Raw genomic sequence first — 25231 nt, 5'->3', positions numbered from 1 at the left:
CACAAAGCAAGAATCTTGATAATGACTCCAAAGTTTATATTCTGGGTCCAAGCTTAGATTAGAATTTAGATCTCCAAAATATGGAAATTTTAGCACACTATCTGACTGCTGATCCCATCCATCTCCTTCAGATTATGAGATTTTAATATCATTTCCACAAATTGCTAATAATTCAAACTACTAGAGACCTATTTTTTATTTTTTTGCCTCTGTTCACAATTTTCCTTTCATGAATGATTTTTGTAACTTCTCTAGGTTCTTTGTAGCAACGAGTTGTTTCACTGTTCTTAATAACTGAAATAACTATGCTTGAAAATTGTATACCTTATTTAACAGAGGCTTTTTGTTTGCTTTGCAGTGCCTTCACCCAGTGCCTTACTAATAGACAATCGCACAACCCTTGCAAATGTGAAAGAAGTTGTAGCCATCAAAGACTATTGCCCAACAAATTTTACCACTTTAAAATTCTCCAAAGGGGATTATCTCTATGTTCTAGACTCATCTGGAGGGGACTGGTGGTATGCACATAACACCACTGAGATGGGTTACATACCATCTGCCTATGTTCAACCTCTGGATTGTATATACTCTTCCCTGAGTGACAGTGGCATGATAGACAACTTGGTTGATAGTCCAGACAACTTTGTCAAAGAGTTGGATTTTCTTGAGGACTGGGCAGATGTAAAGAAAAACTCTGCCAAAACATACCATAATAATCCATTTTTTAATGGAATACAGACAAATCCTTTTCTCAGTAGTAATCTACCAGCCATACCTTCGCATAATATTGAGTACATCCTTACAACTCCAGTAGATTTATTTGACCCATTAGCTCCCTTATACACAGAGCTTAGTTCTGCTAACAACAAGATAAACAGCAACCTTTATGAGGACCTTTCATGTTCCAAGCTGAAGTATGAGCAAACCATCAAACAAGACAATCCATTTTTTAGAAACAAACGTTCCTACAGCCTTTCTGAGCTTTCAGTTCTTCAAGCAAAATCAGTGAACTCAATTTCATTTGGGTTTTCCTCTGGGTTGAAATCTCCCACCCCTGACCAATTCCAGAGCAGAGAAGACTTCAGAACTGCATGGCTGAACCACAGGAAACTAACTAGATCTTGCCATGACTTGAATTTGCTCGGACAGAATCCTGGCTGGGGCCAAACACAACCTGTAGAGACTAACATTGTGTGCAAACTGGACAGTTCGGGAGGAACTATCCATCTCCCAGATACCAACATCAGCATTCATATACCAGAAGGACATGTGTCACATGGGGAAGTGCAGCAAATCTCAATGAAAGCTGTTTTGGACCCTCCTCTGGAACTCAACAGTGACAGATCTATCACCATTAGCCCAATGCTAGAGATTAGGCTGACCAATATGGAAGTAAAGAGTTTAATTACCTTGGAGATGAAAGTATCAGCAGAAGTAAAAAATGATACCCTAAGTAAGAGCAGTGTGGGGATTATATGTCTACGAAGTGATATGATAGAAGGCCCCTATTCCCCAGTGCCAAAGACTTACTGTTATGGAGATACAGTACAAACTCAGCTTGATAACCTGGGGCCTTGCATGTATTTGGCAGCGGTAGCACAAGCACAGAATTTAGTGTATCCTTCAACTGTGTGGGATTACATCAGCAAAAATTTCACCGTGGGGGTTTATGGCCCAAAACATATCCATCCTTCTTTTAAAACTGTGGTGACGGTCTTTGGACATGATTGTGCACCAAAGACCTTGCTTGTTAATGAAGTTGCATGGCAGGTTCATGGGTCAGCACCAGTAGCTTTACAACTGTGGGGTAAGCACCAGTTTGTGTTGGCTAAACCACAGGATCTAAAGATTTATATGTATTCCAACATGATTAACTGTGAGGTCAGAGCAAGTGAACAAACCAAAATAGTGCGTGGATTCCAGGTGAAGCTGGGTAAGGTCAGTTGCCTTATCTTTCACATAAACTGTCACACCCCCAACATGCTTTCAGATTTTACACTGAGGATACAAGTTAAGGATGATGATGAAGATGTCTTAACTCAGTTTTGTGTGCAGACCCCACAGCCCCCTTCAAAATCTGGCCTCAAGAACCTTGGTCACAGAAGGTTCCTTAAAAAGAATGAAGTGGGAAAGATCATTCTGTCTCCTCTAGCCATCACCTGCAAATACCCAACCTTTCAGGATCGTCCTGTTGCAAACCTCAAGTATGGGAAGCTTTTGAAGACAGTTGTACGACAAACTAAGAACTATTACTTGCTGGAGTATAAAAAGGGGGATGCCATTGCACTACTGAGCGAAGAGAAGATTAAACTGAAAGGTCAGCTGTGGACCAAGGAATGGTACATTGGATACTATCAAGGTAAAATAGGCCTCGTGCACAATAAAAATGTGCTGATCATGGGGAAAAACAAGCCAAGCTTTTTTTCTGGGCCAGGTCTCGCTACAGGCACTCTTCTAGAGCAGATCTTGAGGCCGTGCAAGTTTCTGACTTACATCTATGCTTCAGTAAGGACCTTGCTAATGGAGAACATTTGCAGTTGGAGGTCATTTGCTGATGCTCTAGGCTATGTGAACTTGCCACTTACTTTCTTTTGTCGGTCACAGCTGGATAGCGAGCCTGAGCGAGTGGCTTCTGTGCTGGAGAAGTTAAAGGAAGACTGTAATAACTTGGAGAATATGAATCGCAAATATTTTCAGAAGGAGTTAATGATGGTGAGTACACGCATTGAACTGTCCCTTCATTGCTAGAAAGCAATACAGTCTCAAATTTTAAATCACTATCCGTTGAAATTTAGGGGTCAGTTTTCAAACTGAGTTATTTTTTTCTATGCATAGATTTTAAAAGCTTATAAAAATAATGAAAATTTGTCTAACCACCATGGCATTTTTCATATAGTTGAGGGGCAGAAAGAGAGTATAAGTGAGGATGGTAACCAGAAACTATCGGTATATATACTTGGGGGAATTCTGCGCAATTGTATAGTGCAGAATTTGTGCAGAATTTCCCATCCTCGCAGAACATGCAGAATTCTGCACTCCCTGTGCAGTATTCCGCGAAGCTGCCAACATCAGCTGCTCTCTACCCCTCCCCCGCAAACATTGCATGGTAGGAGGAGTAAGTGAACCCTGCTTATCCGGTCTCATCCTCCTAGGCCAGCAGAGGAGGAGGAAGTGACCTGATGTGTAGCAGTTCACTTCCTCCTCCTCCAGCCATGCAATCTCTGTGAGGGAGGGGGAGAGAGCTGCTGATGCTGGCTGTGTGCTATGGGGAGGGTGGGAGGAGGGAAGAGCAAACCAAGTGTGCTAAGGGGAGGGGAGGCAGACAGAGAAAGCTGAGTGTGCCATGGGGAGGGTGGAAGGGGGGCAGAGCAAGATGTGTGCCATGGGGAGGGTGGGAAGGGGCCGATATAGATGAATGTTACGTGGGGGGGGGGGGGGGGCAGAGTAAGGTGAGTATGCCATGGGTTCTTTTTTTTGGTAGGGGGGGGCAGAGTAAGGTACATAAGTGTTACCATACTGGGACAGACCGAAGGTCCATGAAGCCCAGTATCCTGTTTCCAACAGTGGCCAATCCAGGTTACAAGTACCTGGCAAGATCCCAAGATAGAAGAATACATATTATGCTGCTTATCCCAGAAATAAACAGTGGATTTTCCCAAGTTCATGTTGTTAATGGCTGATGGACTTTTCTTTTAGGAAGCTAGCCAAACCTTTTTAAACCCCGCTAAGCTAGCTGCTTTTACCACATTCTCTGGCAACGAATTTGAGTTTAATTACACTTTGAGTGAAGAAATATTTTCTCCAGTTCATTTTAAATTTACTACTTTGTAGCTTCATTGTGTGCCCTCTAGTCGTAGTATTTTTGGAAAGAGTAAACAAGCGATTCATGTCTACCTGTTCCACTCCACTCATTATTTTATATACCTCTATCATATCTCCCCTCAGCTGTCTTTTCTCCAAGCTACTCTTTGCTCCTAGACGTTTCAGCCTTTCCTCATAGGGAAGTTGTTCCATCCGGGAAGTTGTTCCATCCCCTTTATCATTTTTGTCGCCCTTCTCTGTACCTTTTCTTATTTCACCGTATCTTTTTTGAGATACAGTGACCAGAATTGCACACAGTATTCGAGGTGCGGTCTCACCATGGAGCGATACAAAGGCATTATAATATCCTTGTTTTTATTTTCCATTCCTTTCCTAATAATACCTAACATTCTATTTGCTTTCTTTGCTTCCACAGCACACTGAGCAGAGAGTTGCAAAGTATCATCAACGATGACTCCTAGATCCTTTTCCTGGTTGGTGACTCCTAATTTGGAACCTTGCATCACGTAGCTATAATTCAGGTTCCTCTTTCCCACATGCATCACTTTGCACTTGCTCACATTAAACATCATCTGCCGAGACTTCCGGTTGGGCTATGGAGGAGTGAGGGCGCGCGGTCTCGCTACTCCGAGGCACCCAATAGAATCAGCGAAAAATAACCAGCTTGTTTCCCCCCAAAATGAGACCAATAAGTCCCGGCAAAACACGGAGCTCGTGGTGTGCAAAGAGGCAACGACTCCCGGTGCGGATGGCATCTAAAACAGTGAGGAAGGAGCAAGGAGCAGAGGCAAAGGTGGCGGATAAGAGCCAACCGCCGTCTCCAACTCCGAGCTTGCAGTGGGCAGCAGAAATCATCCGGGAGGTGACGGAGGCAGTAGAGCAGTTGGTAGACTGCAAGTTTCAACAAATTCTAGACAAACCTGAAGGCACGGAGGAGCGGTACAGTAATATGACGTCGGATCTTAGAGAAGTGCAGCAGCATGTCGGGAACGTGGAAGACACGGTACAGAAGTTAACAGACAAGAGAGAAACTAGAAGATATAGAAAACCGCTCACGGCGGAACAATTTAAGACTGATTGGGCTACCAGAAGCGCTGGGGAATAAGGACTTATGGAGTTTCTTGGAGAATTGGATTCCAGAGGTGGCAGAGCTTCCAGATTTGGCGGGAGAACTCCGTGTGGAAAGGGCACACAGGCTAGGCCCGCGGCGCGAGGGAGAGTCTCACCCCAGAGTGACCATCCTCAAAATACTTAATGATGCGCATAAAATGCGGGTGTTGCAAGCGACCCGAGGAGGCAAGCAGTTACGTTATCAGTGGAGGAGGTTTGTCGTTTGGTGTGAGAGCAAGGCCCTAGAACCTCGCTCTTGTCCTGCACAGAATCTGCTTGAATACCTTCTGCACTTATCAGAGTCTGGCCTTAAGACCAACTCAGTAAGGAATCACCTTAGTGCGATTAGTGCTTACCATCATCGTATAGAGGGTAAAGCCATCTCTGGAGAGCCTTTAGTCATTCGATTCATGAGAGGCTTGCTTTTGTCAAGGCCCTCTGTCAAGCCTCCTGCAGTGTCATGGGATCTCAACGTCATCCTCACCCAGCTGATGAAACCTCCTTTTGAGCCACTGAATTCCTGCCATCTGAAGTACTTGACCTGGAAGGTCATTTTCTTTGTGGCAGTTACCTCAGCTCGTAGAGTCAGTGAGCTGCAAGCCCTGGTAGCTCATGCTCCTTATACCAAATTTCATCATAACAGAGTAGTACTCCGCACTCACCCTGTTCCTGCCAAAGGTGGTGTCGGAGTTCCATCTTAACCAGTCAATTGTCTTGCCAACATTCTTTCCCAGACCACATACCCGCCCTGCTGAACGTCAGTTGCACACATTGGACTGCAAGCGAGCGTTGGCCTTCTATCTGGAGCGGACACAGCCCCACAGAAAGTCCGCCCAATTGTTTATTTCTTTCGACCCCAATAGGAAAGGGGTCGCTGTCGGGAAATGCACCATCTCCAATATGGTAGCAGATTGCATTTCCTTCACTTACGCCCAGGCTGGGCTGACTCTTGAGGATCATGTCACGGCTCATAGTGTTAGAGCCATGGCAGCGTCAATGGCCCACTTGAAGTCAGCCACTATTGAAGAGATTTGCAAGGCTGCGATGTGGTCATCTGTCCACTCATTCACATCACATTACTGCCTCCAGCAGGATACCCGACGCGACAGTCGGTTCGGGCAGTCGGTGCTGCAGAATCTGTTTGGGGTTTGAATCCAACTCCACCCTCCAGGACCCGATTTTATTCTGGTCCGGCTGCACTCTCAGATAGTTGTTCTTCGTAGGTCAATTTCTGTTATGCCCTCGCCGTTGCGAGGTTCAATTGACCTGGGTTCTTGTTTTGAGTGAGCCTGAGAGCTAGGGATACCCCAGTCGTGAGAACAAGCAGCCTGCTTGTCCTCGGAGAAAGCGAATGATACATACCTGTAGCAGGTGTTCTCCAAGGACAGCAGGTTGATTGTTCTCACCTACCCTCCCTCCTCCCCTTTGGAGTTGCGTTTTTACTCATTCCTTTGCTTGTCATTCAACTGAGCGGGAACGGTCGCGCACGGGCGGGAAGACGGCCGCGCATGCGCGGTGGGCATACCCTGCGTGCGGGACCACCCGCGAAGTTTTGTTCCAGTTGGTGGGGGCTGCCGTGGACGTCAACCAAGTCATGAGAACAATCAGCCTGCTGTCCTCGGAGAACACCTGCTACAGGTATGTATCATTCGCTGTAAGGTGATATCTTTGAATAATAATGCTTTGTGAATTATATAAAACTTATATATATATATATATATATATATCTCAATCTATCAAAGTGCAGGTCTTTTTCTGCCGTCATCTACTATGTTATGTATGTATGTTCAAAATAGATCAAATCAAAAAATGTATATTTACAATGATCAGTGAATCATTGTAAAAATGGATATGAGAAATGTTAAAATTAAAAGGCATAATACATACTTAAAAACAATAACCTGATAAATGTATAATATTTATAAAAACATACTGTGTGTTTTATAAGTTGGGAAACAAACGTGATAAAACTTATTTTAGACTTCCTATTAAATATCCGAAATGTTAAATGAATGAACATCTTGGCTTGATCTTGGAAAATACCTTAAAATGTTAAAATTAAAAATAAATTGCTAAAACGTTAATGTAGTTTAAAAATCAAAGAAAAACGTGATGAATTATCGCATGGAAACAGTGTATCCAGTGTAAAAAATAAATGAATGTAAATATGATTGATTTTTACAAAATATCCATAAATATCTATTGGTTTAGAGAAAGACGATGTAATATTTCGAAGTTTAAACTGTAAGGCTGTAGACTGTTGAAGTAGAAAATTAACTTTTGCTCTTCTCTATTTAATAGTATATTTAAATCCCCCTGACGCCATCTCTTAATGAAGTGTTTTACTACAAAAAACTGAATGTCATTGATGGTGTGATTTTCAGTAGTCCAATGTTCTGTTAATGGTGCAGATGAGACTTGGCGCTTTATGGAACTTCTATGTTTGATTATCCTGGTTTTGACTTGTCTTGTGGTTTTACCAATATATATTTTTTTTGCATGGACATACAATTGCATAGATGACATTACTTGTGTTGCAGGTAGAAGAGTGTCGTAAGATGAATTTCTTTCCTTTTTTCTGGTCTTCGAATTCTCTAATATCTAGGGAGTGCTTACATACTGAGCACTGTCCACATGGTCGATGTCCAGTGAAATTCGTAGTAAGTCAAAGTAATGTCAGGCAAGGTGGATGGCACTAAAATTTCTTTCAGATTTCTGTTGCAGGTGTGTGCGAAAACGATGTGTTTATCTGGAAAGCAGGGATGATGCTCAAGAATGGGCCAAAACTTTTTAATGTTTCTTTTAAATTTGATTTGACAAAAATGAAAATGTCATAGTACATACAAGATCAGGTGTGGTCCTGTTCTCTCTTGGTTGGAGTAAAGTTTCTCTTTTGGTCATCAAAGCTTTGTGGTATCCTTCTCTGATGGTTTTCTCTGGATACCCCCTATCCAGAAATCTTTTCCTCATGTTGGCTGCCTGTATCTTGAAATCTCCCAAGTCTGTGCAAAGTCCTCTCAGTCTCAGAAACTGTGAAAAAGGAAGGTGATCTTTTAGTCCCCGTTGGTGATAACTTTCTTAGTGCAAGTATGTATTCTTATCTGTACTTTTCCTATAGATCGTGGTGGTGAGTGAATACACATCTTTGTGTATCAGTATGTCCAGAAATGGAATATTCTCATGATGGTACTGCATTTGGATTCTAAGATTTGGATTCTTTGAATTGAGCCAGGAATAAAACTCTTCAAGACGTGAAACTGAACCTTTCCAAATGATAAAAATCTCATCGATATATCGTTTATAAAATCGAACTTCTTGGATAAAGGGATGATCACACAAGACAGTGAGGGGCATAATCGAAAGGGATGCCCAAGTTTTTCTGAGGACGTCCTCGCAGGACGTCCCTGTGAAGGGGCAGGGAAGCCCGTATTATCGAAACAAGATGGAGGTCATCTTTCGTTTCGATAATATGGTCGGAGACGCCCAAATCTGGAAATTTAGGTCGACCTTAGAGATGGTCGTCCTTAGACTTGGTCGTTTCTGATTTTCGGCGATAATGGAAACCAAGGACGCCCATCTCAGAAACAACCAAATGCAAAGCCCTTTGGTCGTGGGAGGAGCCAGCATTCATAGTGCGCTGGTCCCCTTCACATGCCAGGACACCAACCGGGCACCCTAGGACTTCAGAAATTGCTCCCAGGTGCATAGCTCTTACAGTGTGTGCTGAGCCCCCCAACCCCCCACCCCAAAACCCACTCCCCACAACTGTACACCACTACCATAGCCCTTAAGGGTGAAGGTGGGCACCTAGATGTGGGTACAGTGGGTTTTGGAGGGTTCATATTTACCACCACAAGTGTAACAGGTAAGGGGGGGTACGGGCCTGGGTCTGCCTCTCTGAGGTGCACTGCACCCACTAAAACTGGTCCAGGGACCTGCGTGCGCTGTTATGGACCTGAGTATGACATCTGAGGCTGGCAAAAAATATTTTTAAAGATGTTTTTTGAGGATTTGAGGGGGTTAGTGACCACTGAGGGAGTAACAGGAGGTCATCCCCGATTCCCTCCAGTGGTCATCTGGTCAGTTTGGGCACCTTTTCGTGGCTTGGTCGTAACGAAAAAAGGACCAAGTAAAGTCGTCCAAGTGCTCGTCAGGGACGCCCTTCTTTTTTTGATTATGGGTCGAGGACTGTAAATAATTGTCACAAATTGAATGCAGTGAAAAACAGGTTAAGGCTTCCTAAAGCAAACTAGGCCTGTAAAATCATAGCATCTCTCAGTCCTGATACTTCACTGAAGAAATGTGACAGCCTGATTAAGCTTGGCAGAGTTACAAAGTTGGCAAGGGATGTGTACAGCTGGACATAGGCATGCTGAGAAACTATAAAAAATAATTGGGCCAGGTGCAGAAAAGTTAAATTTAAGGATGAGCGAAGCTTGGAGATAAGAAAAACTTACTAAGGTTGATACTTGGTCATAATTGGATGAGAGATAAGAAAGTTGGAACTTGGGCATAATTGGATGTATGTGCCAATTATGATGAAATTGCAGGTGGCTCTTAGGGGTCTATGGGATAAAAAAAGTATAAAAGGTCTGCTAACTAAGCAGTGCAAGAGAGAGAAGCCAGTAACCTTTGAAGGCACATGTCATCCGTCGTGAAGTGCTGCTCCACTATTTGAATTTCAGAGCTGCCTGATTTGCCTGTACTGTCCTTGGGTAAGACATTGATGCTAATAAACTTATCTTATTATATCTACTGACTACTGGGTTTCTTTCTAATGATGTAGTTTGCTACTGCCCAGACTTTATAAAACTGTCATGAGCAGATACAAGGATGGGGTAATTATGTATTTAGAGGGAGCCTGCAATCGTTTTCAGGATAGTAGAAAGCCTATGGCTTCTGCTGCCCAAGCTGCGCTGACAGGACCCATTATTTACAGGAAGCCCATGTGTTAGGCACGCCCAAGTCCCGCCTTCGCTACACCTCCAACACCCCCCCCCCCCCCCCATTAACTTTTGTCATCCCCATTACGGAAAGCAGTTGGGGACGCCGAAATTCGGCTTTTGATTATGACGATTAGGGCGACCCTGAGAGAAGGATGCCCATCTTCCGATTTGTGTCGAAAGATGGGCGTCCTGCTGTTTTGAAAATAAGCCTGAGTGTCTTCAAAGTGTACTATATAGAGATTGGCCAAGTCAGGAGCCATTGAAGCACCTATGGCTGTACCCTTGATCTGTTGAAAGAATCTTCCTTGAAAAGCAAAAAAATTATTGGTCAAGGCAATTTATTTATTTATTACATTTGTGCCCCACATTTTCCTACCTATTTGCAGGCTCAATGTGGCTTACATAGTACCGTAAAGGCGTTCGCCAAGTCCGGTTGAGAAACAAATACAAGGTTATGTTGTGATCGAATGAGGAAGATGTATATCAGATATCATGAGGGTCGAGGGGAGTGGAGATTATATATTGTCCAGTACGATCATTGGTATTGCTGTGTTGCCTGGTGTAGGGGTTTACGTTGCATCGGTGAGGTAAGCCTTTTTGAAGAGGTTGGTTTTTAGTGATTTCCTGAAGTTTAGGTGGTCATGGATTGTTTTCACATTTTATGGGAGTGCATTCCATAGTTGTGCACTTATGTAGGAGAAGTTAGATGCGTAAGGTGTTTTGTATTTGGGTAATGTAGATTTAAATATGTTCTTGATGATCCGGTTTTGTTTCTGGTTGGTAGGTCTATGAGGTCTATCATGTATCCTGGATCAGACCTACCATTTTGGTCCATTCAGCTAAAGAATTTCCTTGATAGATAGCAGCACTTAGCTGACCCATTGGGACTTATAATCCCACCCACCCTCCCCACAACCCACCCACCCCAGGGTTGTCCACTCATTTATAGACAAACCAAACCTCATTAACTTTACTCCACAGTCATACACAGGCAGTCTTGCAGGCTGTTACTCCAACATAGTACACCTGTTCATACCCATTTCAACCAATCAGGATGACTTTTATTCTCTGCAATAATTGTGATGCTTTAGTTTCAAGGCCAATCATCTGGAGACTTAAAGCTTGTCCTATCTGTCTTCAGCTATCTACTTTAAAACAAGAGCTCTGTAAAGTAATGCAAGAATTAGATGCAATTAAAGCAACTTATAGGACTGTGCAGAATCATAACTTCTCACCACTGCCTCAAAGAATAAAGCCACATAAGAACAGATGGTTCACAGTAGGCTCAGGCAGACTTCATCATGTGACACAGAAGCATCCGCCCGCACAAGTGTTGCCACTACAAAATTCTTTTGCTCCACTACAGCACCGTGATGTTCTTGAAAATAAAACTGAAGCGGAAAAAAAAGAAAAAGCAAGGAAGGGGGAACAAAAATATGAGAAGGTACCCAAAGAGAAAACACCCTCACAAATCACTAAAACCATAACACGTACTAGGAAATGTACATGGAAAGCAATGACCACAAATGCTCGCAGTCTAAGCAATAAAATTCATGACCTTCAAGCCCTGATTTTGGAGGCTGACTTGGACATAGTTGCAGTCACAGAGACATGGCTCAATGGTTCCCATGAATGGGATGTAAACATACCAGGCTATAATCTTTTTAGGAAGGATAGAGAGGGACGTAAAGGTGGAGGAGTAGCTCTGTATGTGAGAGATGATATCCCAGCGACTGAAATGACAGGGAACTGGGGAAAGGAAGAAGCGATATGGATCACCTTAAAAAGAGAGGATAGAACCTTGGTCCACGTGGGTGTTGTCTATAGACCTCCGACACAATTGGAAGAACTAGATAAAGATCTGATTGCTGATATTCAAAAGTTGGGGAAGAAAAGAGAGGTGCTGTTGTTGGGAGATTTTAATCTGCCGGATGTAGATTGGAAGGTTCCATCTGCAAAATCGGAAAGAAGTAGAGAGATTGTGGATGCTTTCCAAAGTGCTCTGCTCAGACAAATGGTGAACGAACTCATGAGGGAGGGAGCCACGTTTGATCTGGTGCTCACAAATGGGGATAGTGTGTCAAATGTCTGAGTGGCTGCACACCTGGGAAACAGTGACCATCAAACGGTTTGTTTTGATGTAACGGCTCATGTGGATGGCGGCCACTCTAAACTCAAAGTCCTGGATTTCAAGCGAGCTGACTTTAACAAAATGGGAGAATACCTGAGGAAGGAGCTGATGGGCTGGGAGGACATACGAGGAATACCGGATGAAACTGAAAGAAGCCAAGAGAGAGGTACGTCTGGCGAAGGCGCAAGCGGAAGAACAAATGGCTAGAAATGTAAGGAGGGGAGACAAAAACTTCTTCAGGTATATTAGTGACAGGAGAAAAGACTATAAAGGGAATTGTGAGACTAAAAGATACAACAAAACGCTATGTAGAAAATGATGAAGAAAAAGCCAATTTGCTAAATAGATACTTTTGTTCTGTTTTCACTGAAGAAAACCTTGGGGAAGGACCGAGAGGGACTGGCAAAAGTACACCTGAGAATGAGGTGGATAGAGCGCCGTTCACAGAAGAGAGTGTGTATCAACAACTTGGAAAGCTAAAGGTGGACAAAGCCATGGGGACGGACGGGATCCACCCCAGAATACTGAGGGAGCTCCTCGAGGTTCTGGCGGGTCCTCTTAAAGACTTGTTTAATAAATCCTTGGAGACGGGAGAGGTTCCGAGGGATTGGAGAACGGCGGAGGTGGTCCCTCTTCACAAAAGTGGGGATAGGGAAGAAGCTGGAAACTACAGGCCGGTAAGCCTCACTTCGGTTATTGGAAAAGTAATGGAAGCCATGCTGAAGGAAAGGATAGTGAATTTCCTGGAAGCCAATAAGTTGCAAGATCCGAGACAACATGGTTTTCACCAAAGGGAAATCGTGCCAAACGAATCTCATTGAATTCTTTGACTGGGTGACAAGAGAATTTGAATCAAGGACGTGCTATGGACGTCATCTACTTAGATTTCAGCAAGGCTTTCGACGACGGTTCCCCACAGGAGGCTCTTAAATAAACTAGACGGCCTGAAGATAGGACCCGAAGTGGTGAACTGGATTAGGAACTGGTTGACGGACAGACGCTAGAGGGTGGTGGTGAATGGAGTTCGCTCAGAGGAGGGAAAGGTGAGTAGTGGAGTGCCTCAGGGATCGGTGCTGGGGCCGATTCTGTTCAATATATTTGTGAGTGACATTGCCGAAGGGTTACAAAGTAAAGTTTGCCTTTTTGCAGATGACACCAAGATTTCCAACAGAGTGGACACCCCGGAGGGAGTGGAAAACATGAAAAAAGATCTGAAAAAGCTAGACGAATGGTCTAATGTTTGGCAATTAAAATTCAAATGGCGAAGAAATGCAAGTGATGCCCTAGAGAGTAGAAATCCAAGGGAGACGTGTGTGTTAGGCGGGGAGAGTCGATAGGCACGGACGGGGAGAGGGATCTTGGGGTGATAGTATCTGAGGACCTGAAGGCGACGAAACAGTGCGACAAGGCGGTGGCCGTAGCTAGAAGATTGCTAGGCTGTATAGAGAGAGGAGTGACCAGCAAAAGAAAGGAGGTTTTAATGCCCCTGTATAAGACGTTGGTGAGGCCCCACCTGGAGGTATTGTGTTCAGTTTTGGAGGCCGTATCTTGAGAAGGATGTTAAAAAAATGGAAGCGGTGCAAAGAAAAGCTACGAGGAGGTATGGGATTTACGTTCCAAGACGTATGAAGAGAGGCTTGCTGACCTGAAACATGTACACCCTGGAGGAAAGGAGGAACAGGGGTGATATGATACAGACGTTCAAATATTTGAAAGGTATTAATCCGCAAACGAATCTTTTCCGGAGATGGGAAGGCGGTAGAACGAGAGGACATGAAATGAGATTGAAGGGGGGCAGACTCAGGAAGATGTCAGGAAAGTATTTTTTCACGGAGAGGGTGGTAGACCGCTGGAATGCCCTCCGCGGGAGGTGGTGGAGATGAAAACGGTAACTGAGTTCAAACATGCGTGGGATATGCATAGAGGAATCCTGTGCAGAAGGAATGGATCCTCAGAAGCTTAGCTGAAATTGGGTGGCGGAGCAGGTGGGGGGAAAGAGGGGGTGGTGGTTGGGAGGCGAGGATAGGGGAGGGTAGACTTATACGGTCTGTACCAGAGCCGGTGATGGTAGGCGGGACTGGTGGTTGGGAGACGGGAAATACTGCTGGGCAGACTTATATGGTCTGTGCCCTGAAAAGGACAGGTACAAATTCAAGGTAAGGTATACACATATGAGTTTGTCTTGGGCAGACTGGATGGACCATGCAGGTCTTTTTCTGCCGTCATCTACTATGTTACGCCGTAGATAATTTTGTGGATCAGGGTTCAGATTTTGAAAATGATCTGTTCTTTGATTGGGAGCCAGTGCAGCTTTTCCTCGGAGGGGTTTTGCACTTTTGAATCGTGTTTTGCCTAATATCAGCCTGGCTGCTGTGTTTTGGGCAGTTTGGAGCTTTTTTGTTCTTTACATCCCGCATAGATTCCGTTGCAATAATCTGCATGGCTTAGGACCATTGATTGTATTAGGTTTCAAAAAATTTCCCTAGGGAAGAAAGGTTTACGCATTTAAGTTTCCACATTGAGTAAAACATTTCTTTATTACGGAGTTTACTTGGCTCTCAAGAGTAAGGTTGCGGTCGATCGTGATGCTGAGTATTTTTTATGCTGTCTGAAATGGGGAGGGTTTGTCCTGGAGTGTTTATGGTTGTGGCTTTGTACTTGTTATGTTGAGATGAGAGGATGAGGGAAATTATAGACCTGTGAGTCTGACGTCGGTGCCGGGGAAAATGGTAGAGGCTATTATCAAAAACAAATTACAGAGCACATCCAAGGACATGGATTACTGAGACCAAGTCAGCACGGCTTTTGTGTGGGGAAATCTTGCCTGACCAATTTACTTCAATTCTTTGAAGGAGTAAACAAACATGTGGACAAGGGGAGCCAGTTGATATTGTGTATCTGGATTTTCAAAAGGCGTTTGACAAGGTACCTCATGAAAGGTTACAGAGGAAATTGGAGGTCATGGGATAGGAGGAAATATCCTATTGTGGATTAAAAACTGGTTGAAGGTGAGGAAGTGACGTCACTGCTACTGATGGCAGCCTAGCTTTCTAGCTCCCACTCCACGAAGCATAAAACAGCAATAAAAGGCAGTCGTCAGCCACTTTAAACCTACCGGAGGAACTCCCATCGCTTCTCATCGGCTGTAGTATGAGTAAAGCGTCTTCGGCGCACCCAAAAGTCTCGGAGAAGTCGGCGGGCGGCGGAACGAGCAAAATGCCAAGCGCCACAAGGCAATGGCGCGGGCATCCCAATCAGACTCTGATTCTGCGCTGTCCATGGCGGAATCGCGGAAGCCGCCTGCAAAAAAAGGAATATCTAGCGAACTTCGCCAGCTCCTTTCTGGAATACAAAACAATGTTAAAAAATCGAAGGATGAGATCCTGGAACAGATGGGGACATTGAGCTCTGATCTCCGTGAGCTGGGGAACAGAGTTGAAGATGCAGAAGCAAAGCTGGAAGAGCATTTTGAGTCCCTGCTCTCGCACGAGGCCCAACTTCAAGCGCTGGATCAAAAGAACTTAGATCTTACATACAAGCTTGACGACCTTGAAAACAGGGGCAGGAGGAACAACCTTAGATTCCGCGGAGTCCCTGAGGGCGGCGAGACTGAAGACGTTCCACAACATTATACAGATGCTGTGCACTACCCTGCTGGGGGCCGAGGCTGCAGAAGTGAAGATAGAAATAGACAGAGCGTATAGATCGCTTGGTCCGCGGCAGGAGAACAGAGCATGGGACATTATCACACGGTTTCATCGATATGAAGTGAAGGAACAACTGCTGAATAGCGCCAGGAAAAAGCCTGATCTGGAATATGGAGGAGCTAAAATAACTGTGTATCAGGATCTCTCACAGTTCACTTTACAGCAGAGACGCCTCATGAAACCAGTGCTGGATATCCTAACTAAAGAGCAGATCTCGTATAGATGGGGTTTTCCTTTCTCTCTGAACTACACCATACAGGGAGCCAAAAGTAGAGTCACATCACTGGTGGAACCCTGGGCATCCCTGCATGTGGCAGGCCTGGTGAAAACGAGCAAACCCCAGGGGACTAGCTTTTGCTACAAAGGCCAAGCTTCAAAAATGGCAGCGGGGTCCCTACAACTACTAAAAGGAGTAACCCAAAACGAAAAGTGGTCGTGGAAGACACCTGAACAGTTGCGGCAGCCTGGCCGATATACCATATCGAGGTCACATTTTGTAAGGCAGCCAAATGGATAATGGACAATTCCGTGCCATGGTTGGTAAAGAAGCAAGGAGTAGCATCTGTTATGTTATGTTTTAAGCTTTCTTGTTACCTTTTGCTTAAGGGGAATGCCGTCTCTTTACTAGTAGATGATAAGGGGGGTAGTAAAGGTGGAGGGGAGTGTTTTATACAATATAGTAAGGTTACAAGCGACACAGGGAGGGGGTAGTTTAAGGGGAAGGTTGATGTGCTAATTGGGGTAATTTGGGGGGAGGCGGGGGGGCTGGGATGTGTGGGTGCTGGTGCGTCACTTTCTCTTTTCCACTACGGGGCCTTGTGCCCTCTAGTTGGTGTTAGACAAGGGGTGAGGGGGGATAAGGGCGGGTTGGGGGCATCACTGGTATCGGGGAGAGCGTGTACATGAATGGGGTGGACTCTACCTGTTGGGGGAAAAGCTTACCTAATACCTCAGTAATGAATACAGAAATAAAGATACTATCATATAACGTGAAGGGGCTGAACATGCCTCAGAAAGGCAGAACTGTTCATAGAACTACAGCAGCTAAAACCGCATATTGTCTTGCTGCAGGAGACCCACCTCCGCAGGTACATGAGCGACTTCTCTCCCATCCAGACTATCCCAGTGCTTCTTTGCCTCCTCTGTTGATGGATCCAAAAATGTGGGTGGCGGTGTTGTTTCACAAATCCCTATCGGCTCAGATAGAAAATATCAAGCGTGACCCAGGTGGGCATTTCTTGTTTTTGCAAACTGTCATAGATCGAGTGGATATTACCTTAGCATCCCTATATGCACCCAGTGAACATCAGGGGACTTTTTACGCCAAAGTGAAGGGCATATTAGCCACATTTACCCAGGGCTCCTTGATCTTGGGGGGAGACTTTAATAAAGTCGTGGATCCAATACTAGACAGATCCGGGAGATCCCAGCAATCGATATCCAAAGACTTCTTGGCCTTGGGTTCCTTGGTCTACTCGCTGGGGATCTTAGACGTCTGGAGATTGAGCCATACAACTATGATGGACTACACATTCTTCTCACCAGTACATAAGACATACTCTCATATCAATTACATCTTTCTGGACATTACATTAGCTGAGAGGGGACCTAAAACTGGAATCGGCAGTGCGACCATTTCTGACCATGCCCCAGTTTGGGTTACCTTGCCCACGTCAGAGCAGAAGTCAAAGATAAAGATGGACGCTTAATACAGAATTATTGCAGGAGGGGGAGGTGGTGGAGGGTTGCAGGCAGGTCCTGAAGGAGTACTTGGAGTTCAATAAGGAGTCGGGCCCACCCCTCAGTGTTGTATGGGATGCCATGAAGGCAGTATCAAGAGATTACTTTATACAGATAGTAAACGTGCAAGGGTTCGTAGGACCCAGCTGGCACAGTACCTGGATAAGATCCGGCGCTTGGAGAGGCAGCACAAGGTGGGTGGTTCCCTAGCGATTTTGGAGGAGCTGCGGGGGCAGAGGCTCCAGCTGTACTCTATTTACTCTGAACAATTAAGTTGGATACAAAACAGAAATAAAGTTAGATCCTATGAATTCACCAATAAAGCAGGATATCTTCTGGCTATAAAATTACGCAGGCGAAAGGTAGACCTAGCGGTCACTCACATTAGGAATGAGAGAGGGGAATTATTAAATACATCTGACGCCATACGGCAGTGCTTTAGTGAATTCTACCAGGAGCTGTACGCGCGTGAGATTAGCCCCCCTGAAGACTCTATTCTAGACTACTTAGCCGAGAGTGACCTAGCTTCGTTGAGAAATCAGCAGAGGATCACTCTCGACGCGCCGGTCACCCCAGTTGAGATACAAAAAGGTATCCAGCATTTGCCCTCCTATAAATCACCGGGGCTGGACGGCCTCCCCAGTGAATTCTATAAGAAATTCGCTCCTGAGCTGGCCCCGCTACTAACTTATCTGTTAATCTGATTGGGATCACTAATGTTGAAACACATACCAAGAATTATAGATGGAAAGCGATGGCCACAAATGCTCGTAGTCTAAGCAATAAAGTTCATGACTTCAAGCCCTAATATTGGAGGCAGACTTAGATGTTGTTGCAATCACGGAGACATGGCTCAACGGTTCCCACGAATGGATGCAAGCATACCAGGCTATAATCTATTTAGTAAGGATAGAGAGGGTCGTAAAGGTGGAGGAGTAGCTCTGTATATGAGGAATGATATCATGGCGACTGAACTGACAGGGACTGGGGAAAGGAAGAATCGATATGGATCACCTTAAAAAGAGATGATAGAACCTCTGTCCACGTGGGTGTTGTCCACAGACCCCCGACACGAGCGGAACTAGATAAAGATCTGATCGCAGATATTCAAAAATTGAGGAAAGAAAAAAGAGGTTCTCTTGATGGGAGATTTCAATCTGCCGGATGTAGATTGGAAGGTTCCATCTGCCAAATCAGAAAGAAGTAGAGAGATCGTGGATGCTTTCCCAAGTGCTCTGCTCAGACAAATGGTGAACCCACAAGGGAGGGAGCGATGCTGGATCTGGTGCTCACAAATGGGGCTAGTGTGTCAAATGTCCGAATGGTGGCACACCTGGGAAGCAGTGACCATCAAACGGTTTGGTTTGATATACAGCTGAAGTGGAGGGGCAGCCACTCTAAACTCAGTCCTGGATTTCAAGCTGACTTTAGTAAAATGGGGGAATACCTGAGGAAGGAGCTGATGGGCTGGGAGGACGTTACAAGAAGTGGAAGGGCAGTGGTCCAGGCTGAAAGAAGTAATAAATAGGGCCACAGACCTTTATGTAAGGAGAGTAAATAAAAGCAAGAGAAAAAGGAAATCGATATGGTTCTCCAAGCAAGTGGCTGAGAAAATAAAAGCTAAAGAGTTAGTGTTCCAGAAATATAGAAAATCTCAAGAGGAACACGGGGAGGAATACCGGATGAAACTGAAAGAAGCCAAGAGAGAGGTACGTCTGGCGAAGACGCAAGCGGGAAGAACAAATGGCTAGAAATGTAAGGAGGGGCGATAAAAATTTCTTCAGGTATATTAGTGAAAGGAAAATGACTAAAAAGGGAATTGTGAGACTAAAAGATACAGCGAACCGCTATGTAGATAATGATGAAGAAAAAGCCAATTTGCTAAATAGATACTTTTGTTCTGTTTTTACTGAAGAAAATCCTGGAGAAGGACCGCGAGGGACTGGCAAAGTACACCTCAGAATGGAATGGATTATAGCACCGTTCACGGAACGAGAGTGTGTATCAACAACTTGGAAAGCTTAAAGGTGGACAAAGCCATGGGACCGGACGGGATCCAGCCCAGGATATTAACAGGAGCTCAGAGAGGTTCTGGCGGGTCCTCTTAAAGATTTGTTTAATAAATCATTGGAAACGGGAGAGGTTCTGTGGGATTGGGAGAACGGCGGATGTGGTCCTTCTTTACAAACACTGGTGATAGAGAAGAGCTGGAAACTACAGGCCGGGTAAGCCTCACTTCGGTTATTGGAAAAGTAATGGAAGCGATTGCTGAAGGAAAGGATAGTGAATTTCCTGGAAGCCAATAAGTTGCAAGATCCGAGACAACATGGTTTCTACCAGAGGGAAATCGTGCCAAACGATATCTCATTGAATCTTTGATTGGGTAACTGGAGAACTGAATCATCGACGTGCTATAGACGTCATCTACTTAGATTTTAGCAAAGCTTTGACAACGGTTTCCCCACAGGAGGCTCTTCAATAAAACTAGATGGGCTGAAGATAGATCCACGAAGTGGTTGAACTGGATTAGGAACTGGTTGCACGGACAGACGACAGAGGGTGGTGGTAAATGGGTTCGCTTCGGAGGAGGGAAAGGTGAGTAGTGGAGTGCCTCAGGGATCGGTGCTGGGGCCGATTCTGTTCAATATATTTGTGAGTGACATTGCCGAAGGGTTAGAAGGTAAAGTTTGCTATTGTGGATGATACTAAGATTTTCCAACAGAGTGGACACCCGGGAGGGAGGTGGAAAGCATGAAAAAGGATCTGAGGAAGCTAGAAGAATGGTCTAAGGTTGGCAATTAAAAATTCAATGCGAAGAAATGCAAAGTGATGCATTTAGGGAGTAGAAACCCACGAGCGACTTATGTGTTAGGGCGGTGAGAGTCTGATAGGTACTGAGGGGAGAGGGATCTTGGGGTGATAGTATCGAGGATCTGAAGCAACGAAACAGTGTGACAGGGCGGTGGTCGTTAGCGAGAAGGTTGCTAGGCTGTATAGAGAGAGGTGTGATCAGCAGAAGAAAAGGAAGTGCTGATGCCCCCTGTACAAGTCGTCGGTGAGGCCCCACTGGAGTATGTGTACAGTTTTGGAGGCCGTACCTTGCGAAGGATGTTAAAAAAATGGAAGCAGTGGAAAGAAAGCTACGAGAAATGGTATGGGATTTGCGTTCCAAGACGTATGAGCAGAGACTTGCTGACCTGAACATGTATACCCTGGAGGAAAGGAGGAACAGGGGTGATATGATACAGACGTTCAAATATTTGAAAGGTATTAATCCGCAAACGAATCTTTTCCGGAGATGGAAGGCGGTAGAACGATGAGGACATGAAATGAGATTGAAGGTGGGCAGACTCAGGAAGATGTCAGGAAGTATTTTTTCACAGAGAGGGCGGGTGGGTGCTTGGAATGCCCTCCCGCGGGAGGTGGTGGAGATGAAAACGGTAACGGAATTCAAACATGCGTGGGATATGCATAAAGGAATCCTGTGCAGTAGGAATGGATCCTCAGAAGCTTAGCCGAAATTGGATGGCGGAGCAGGTGAGGGAAGAGGGGTTGGTGGTTGGGAGGCGGGATAGTGGAGGGCCGACTTACACGGTCTTTGCCAGAGCCAGAGATGGGAGGCGGACTGGTGGTTGGGAGGCGGGAAATACTGCGGGCAGACTTGTACGGTCTGTACCCTGAAAAAGGCAGGTACAAATCAAGGTAAGGTATACACATATGAGTTTATGTTGTTGGGCAGACTGGATGGACCATGCAGGTCTTTTTCTGCCGTCATCTACTATGTTACTATCCAGCTTATAATCGAAAGTGATCGCCGGCCATCATCCGACACAAATTGGGAGTTGGCCAGCGATTTTTTAAAGCGGCGAAATCGGTATAATCGAAAGCGGCATTTTTGACTGCATTGCCACTTTCCCGTCGCTTCGCCGGCGAAGTCAAGGGGGCGTGTCGGTAGAATTAGCGAAGGCGGGACATGATGGGCATGGGCGTGGCTACCAGATGGCCGGCTTTCGCGATAATGGGGGAAAAAAGCGGCATTAAGCGGTATTTCACCGGCTTTACTTGGTCCTTTTATTTTCACGACCAAGCCTCAAAAATGTGCCCCAAGCTGACCAGATGACCACTGGGGGGAATGGGGAATGACCTCCCCATACTCCCACAGTGGTCACCAATCCCCTTCCAAACTAAAAAAAAATAAACTAAAAACCTTTTTGCCAGCCTGTATGCCAGCCTCAAATGCCGTACCCACCTCCATGACAGCAGAATGTGTTGTATCCTCCAACAGCCTTTCCCTGGTTGCGATGTGGCTCTCGGGTGAGTGTGACACCTTTTCTGTTAGGTGCCCTGCAGAGTCACATTAGCAATGCATTGTGGTGGGTGTAGGGTACTGGGCTCTACTCCCATGGTGCTTTTCCCCCCTGCTAACTGGGTCAGAGTGTACCCTGTTTTGTTTCCTGTTGTAGTCCATGCGGTAGTGGCCATTTTTGTAAGCCACTTTTAGATCCCTTTCCTGTGTTACCTACGTTAGAGAACATAGTTCTTACCTTGCATGGTGCTGAAAGAGGGCATTGTACACCATTGTGCCAGCTCTGACCTACTGCTAATCTTAGTACCAGGAGACTCTTTGCCAGTGGGGCACAACCTCTGATCTGCCAGTTAACTGTGAGTAAACGTGCTTATTTCAAGAAAGGACTTTTTCAGAGAGATTAGTCTTCAGGTGTGAACTGGTATGCCAAAGTTATACAGCAGCAATAAGTCCTAGAGGCTGTATGCAGGTCCTGGAACAACTTTTAGTGGGTGCAGTACATTTGTGGGTAGTGGGTTTTGGGGGGGGGGGGGGGGGCTCAGCTCCCAAAGTAAGGGAGCTATGCATGTGGGAGCTTTTCTGAAGTCCACCGCAGTGACCCCTAGGGTGGCTGGTTGGTTGTCCTGGCATGTCGGGGGCCAGTGCACTAAAAATGCTGGGTCCCTCCCACAGCCAAATGCCTTGAATTTGTCCGGGGTTTGAGATGGCCGACATAACTTTCCATTATCGCTGAAAAACAAACCCGGCCATCTCAAACGTGGCGAACTCCACGGCATTTGGCCGGGCTAAACCTTATTATCGAAAAAAAGAGATGGCCGGCCATCTTTTTCGATAATACGGTTCCGACCAGCTGTAGCGCCGCCACCAACATAGATCACCGGCGATCTATTTGGTCGGCGACGTTCGATTATGCCCCTCTATGTTACTATGAGTCCATGCCTACCTCCATGATGGAAGCATGGATTGCGATATTGCCTAAACCAAATAATGACCTATCGCCCAATATCCATTCTAAATGCTGATGTCAAAATACTAGCCAAAGTGTTGGCTAATCGACTCTTACCTTTGCTCCTAGCCATTATCCACCCCGACCAGGTGGGATTTGTCCCATACAGAAAGACAACAGATAACACTACTACTACTACTACTATTTAGCATTTGTATAGCGCTACAAAGCATACGCAGCACTGCACAAACATAGAAGAAAGACAGTCCCTGCTCAAAGAGCTTACAATCTAATAGACAAAAATAAATAAAGTAAGCAAATCAAATCAATTAATGTGACGGGAAGGAAGAGAGGAGGGTAGGTGGAGGCGAGTGGTTACAAGTGGTTACGAGTCAAAAGCAATGTTAAAGAGGTGGGCTTTCAGTCTAGATTTAAAGGTGCCAAGGATGGGGCAAGACGTAGGGGCTCAGGAAGTTTATTCCAGGCGTAGGGTGCAGCGAGACAAAAGGCGCGAAGTCTGGAGTTGGCAGTAGTGGAGAAGGGAACAGATAAGAAGGATTTATCCATGGAGCGGAGTGCACGGGAAGGGGTGTAGGGATGGACGAGTGTGGAGAGATACTGGGGAGCAGCAGAGTGAGTACATTATAGGTTAGTAGAAGAAGTTTGAGCAGGATGCGAAAAACGGATAGGGAGCCAGTGAAGGGTCTTGAGGAGAGGGGTAGTATGAGTAAAGCGACCCTGGCGGAAGATGAGACGGGCAGCAGAGTTTTGAACCGACTGGAGAGGGGAGAGGTGACTAAGTGGGAGGCCGCAAGAAGCAGATTGCAGTAGTCTAAATGAGAGGTGACAAGGGTGTGGATGAGGGTTTTGGTAGAGTGCTCGGAAAGAAAGGGGCGGATTTACGGATGTTGTAAAGAAAGAAACGACAGGTCTTGGCAATCTGCTGGATATGAGCAGAGAAGGAGAGTGGTTGATTTAATGTTTTTGGCTGAGAGAATGAAGAGGCCTCTTTGTCTCCTTAGCTTAGATGCCGAAAAAAGCCTTCCATAGGGTGCATTGGCCATTCATGTATAAAGTGATGGAGGCATTTGGGATTGGTCCACAGTTCCGGGGGTGGATTCAAGCATTTTTTGCTCTCCTAAAGTGTGCATTCGCGTAAATGGGGGGTAACTCTGCAATGATTCCTTTACACAGACGGCACTAGACAGGGCTGTCCCTTATCCCCCCTATTGTTTGCAATGGTCATGGAGCCATTCGCAACTAGGCTTAGAGCTAACCCAAATATCTGTGGACTTTCCATTGGAGGGAGAGAACACAAGTATCCCTCTTCGCTGATGACGTGTTGTTGTTAATCACTCGTCCCCTTACCACTTTCCCTGGGCTACTGCGGGAGATCGAGGAATACTCGAATGTGTCGGGTTTCAAAAGTAAACATGTCAAAGTCTGAAGTTATGAATGTGACTCTCCGGGGGGAGCTTGTGGGCGAGTTGAGGTCCTCTTTTGCCTTCCGGTCGGCTAATAAGAGCATTCACTATTTGGGGTCAATCTGACAGCACACCTTTCGGACCTTTTCATGGCAAACTATAAAGCCTGGCGGGGGGCACTCATCGAGCACTTGGGTAGATGGGATGACCTTGACCTTTCCTGGTTTGGCCGAATAGCTGCGGTAAGATGAACGTGTTGCTGCGATTGCTTTACATTTTTCAAGCCCTCCCAATCACAATGCCCGCAAATTCTTAGCAACTTTGCAGGATCGTATTATGCGCTTTATTTGGGCGGGAAAACGTCTGCGATTGGCACGCTCGGTCCTGTATCAGGACAGGAAGAGAGGAGGGCTGGGGGTACCCAACCTGGCTTGGTACTATAGAGCGGTTCAGGCTCGCGGCGGCAGTAGAATGGTTCCAGGATTACCCTGACCTGCAATGGGTGCAGTTGGAACAATATACACTAGGGGCGAGGCCATTGGGGGCACTCTTGTGGATCCCAAGCTCACTTAGGGCACTGGAAGGGGGGACTGTGTCCTTCAATATACGTCACCCTCTCAAACTGGGACAGTATGTTTCCACAACATCGTACCACACTTTCTCGTCTGTCTCCCATAGCCACAATCCACTATTTTACCCTGGTACGTTAAAAGGAGCATTCACAAGATGGTATACGGGAGGATAAGAATGTGGGGTCAATGTTTTAGGGGGGAGACTCTGATGTCGTACTCAGAGGCCACTGAGAGATTCCCGATACTGGGGCCAGATCGGTATGCTTATATTCAGCTATCCTCTTTCCTTAAGACATGGGCAGTTCGAGAGCTAGAGGCGAGGGAATAATCAACATTAGAATCTATTTGCAAAGGTCCACCAAAGACTAATGGGCTGATATCGCGACTTTATCACATTGTTAATAGACAGTCCCCGGGCTACACATTACATAGGAAGAGTTGGCAGAGAGAGTTGGGCCTGGAACTGGAAGAAGCGACCTGGGAGAAAATGGAGCGGGCTGCAGTGGGAATGTCGTCTCATGTACCCT

At 45.6% G+C, this 25231-nt stretch overlaps 1 protein-coding gene across 1 annotated transcript in view; it reads left to right on the top strand.

Moving 5' to 3' along the window:
* SH3BP4 (SH3 domain binding protein 4) overlaps nt 1-25231 on the top strand; it is a 242813-nt gene that overhangs the window by 138718 nt on the left and 78864 nt on the right. The window contains 1 exon segment of the mRNA XM_030209195.1: nt 359-2712. Coding sequence (XP_030065055.1) covers nt 359-2712 — 2354 coding nt within the window.

The sequence above is a fragment of the Microcaecilia unicolor genome, chromosome 7, assembly GCF_901765095.1.
Source record: "Microcaecilia unicolor chromosome 7, aMicUni1.1, whole genome shotgun sequence".
Classification (NCBI taxonomy): Eukaryota; Metazoa; Chordata; class Amphibia; order Gymnophiona; family Siphonopidae; genus Microcaecilia; species Microcaecilia unicolor.
Note: the sequence above shows the minus strand (reverse complement) of the source record. Positions and strands in the feature narration are given on the sequence as shown.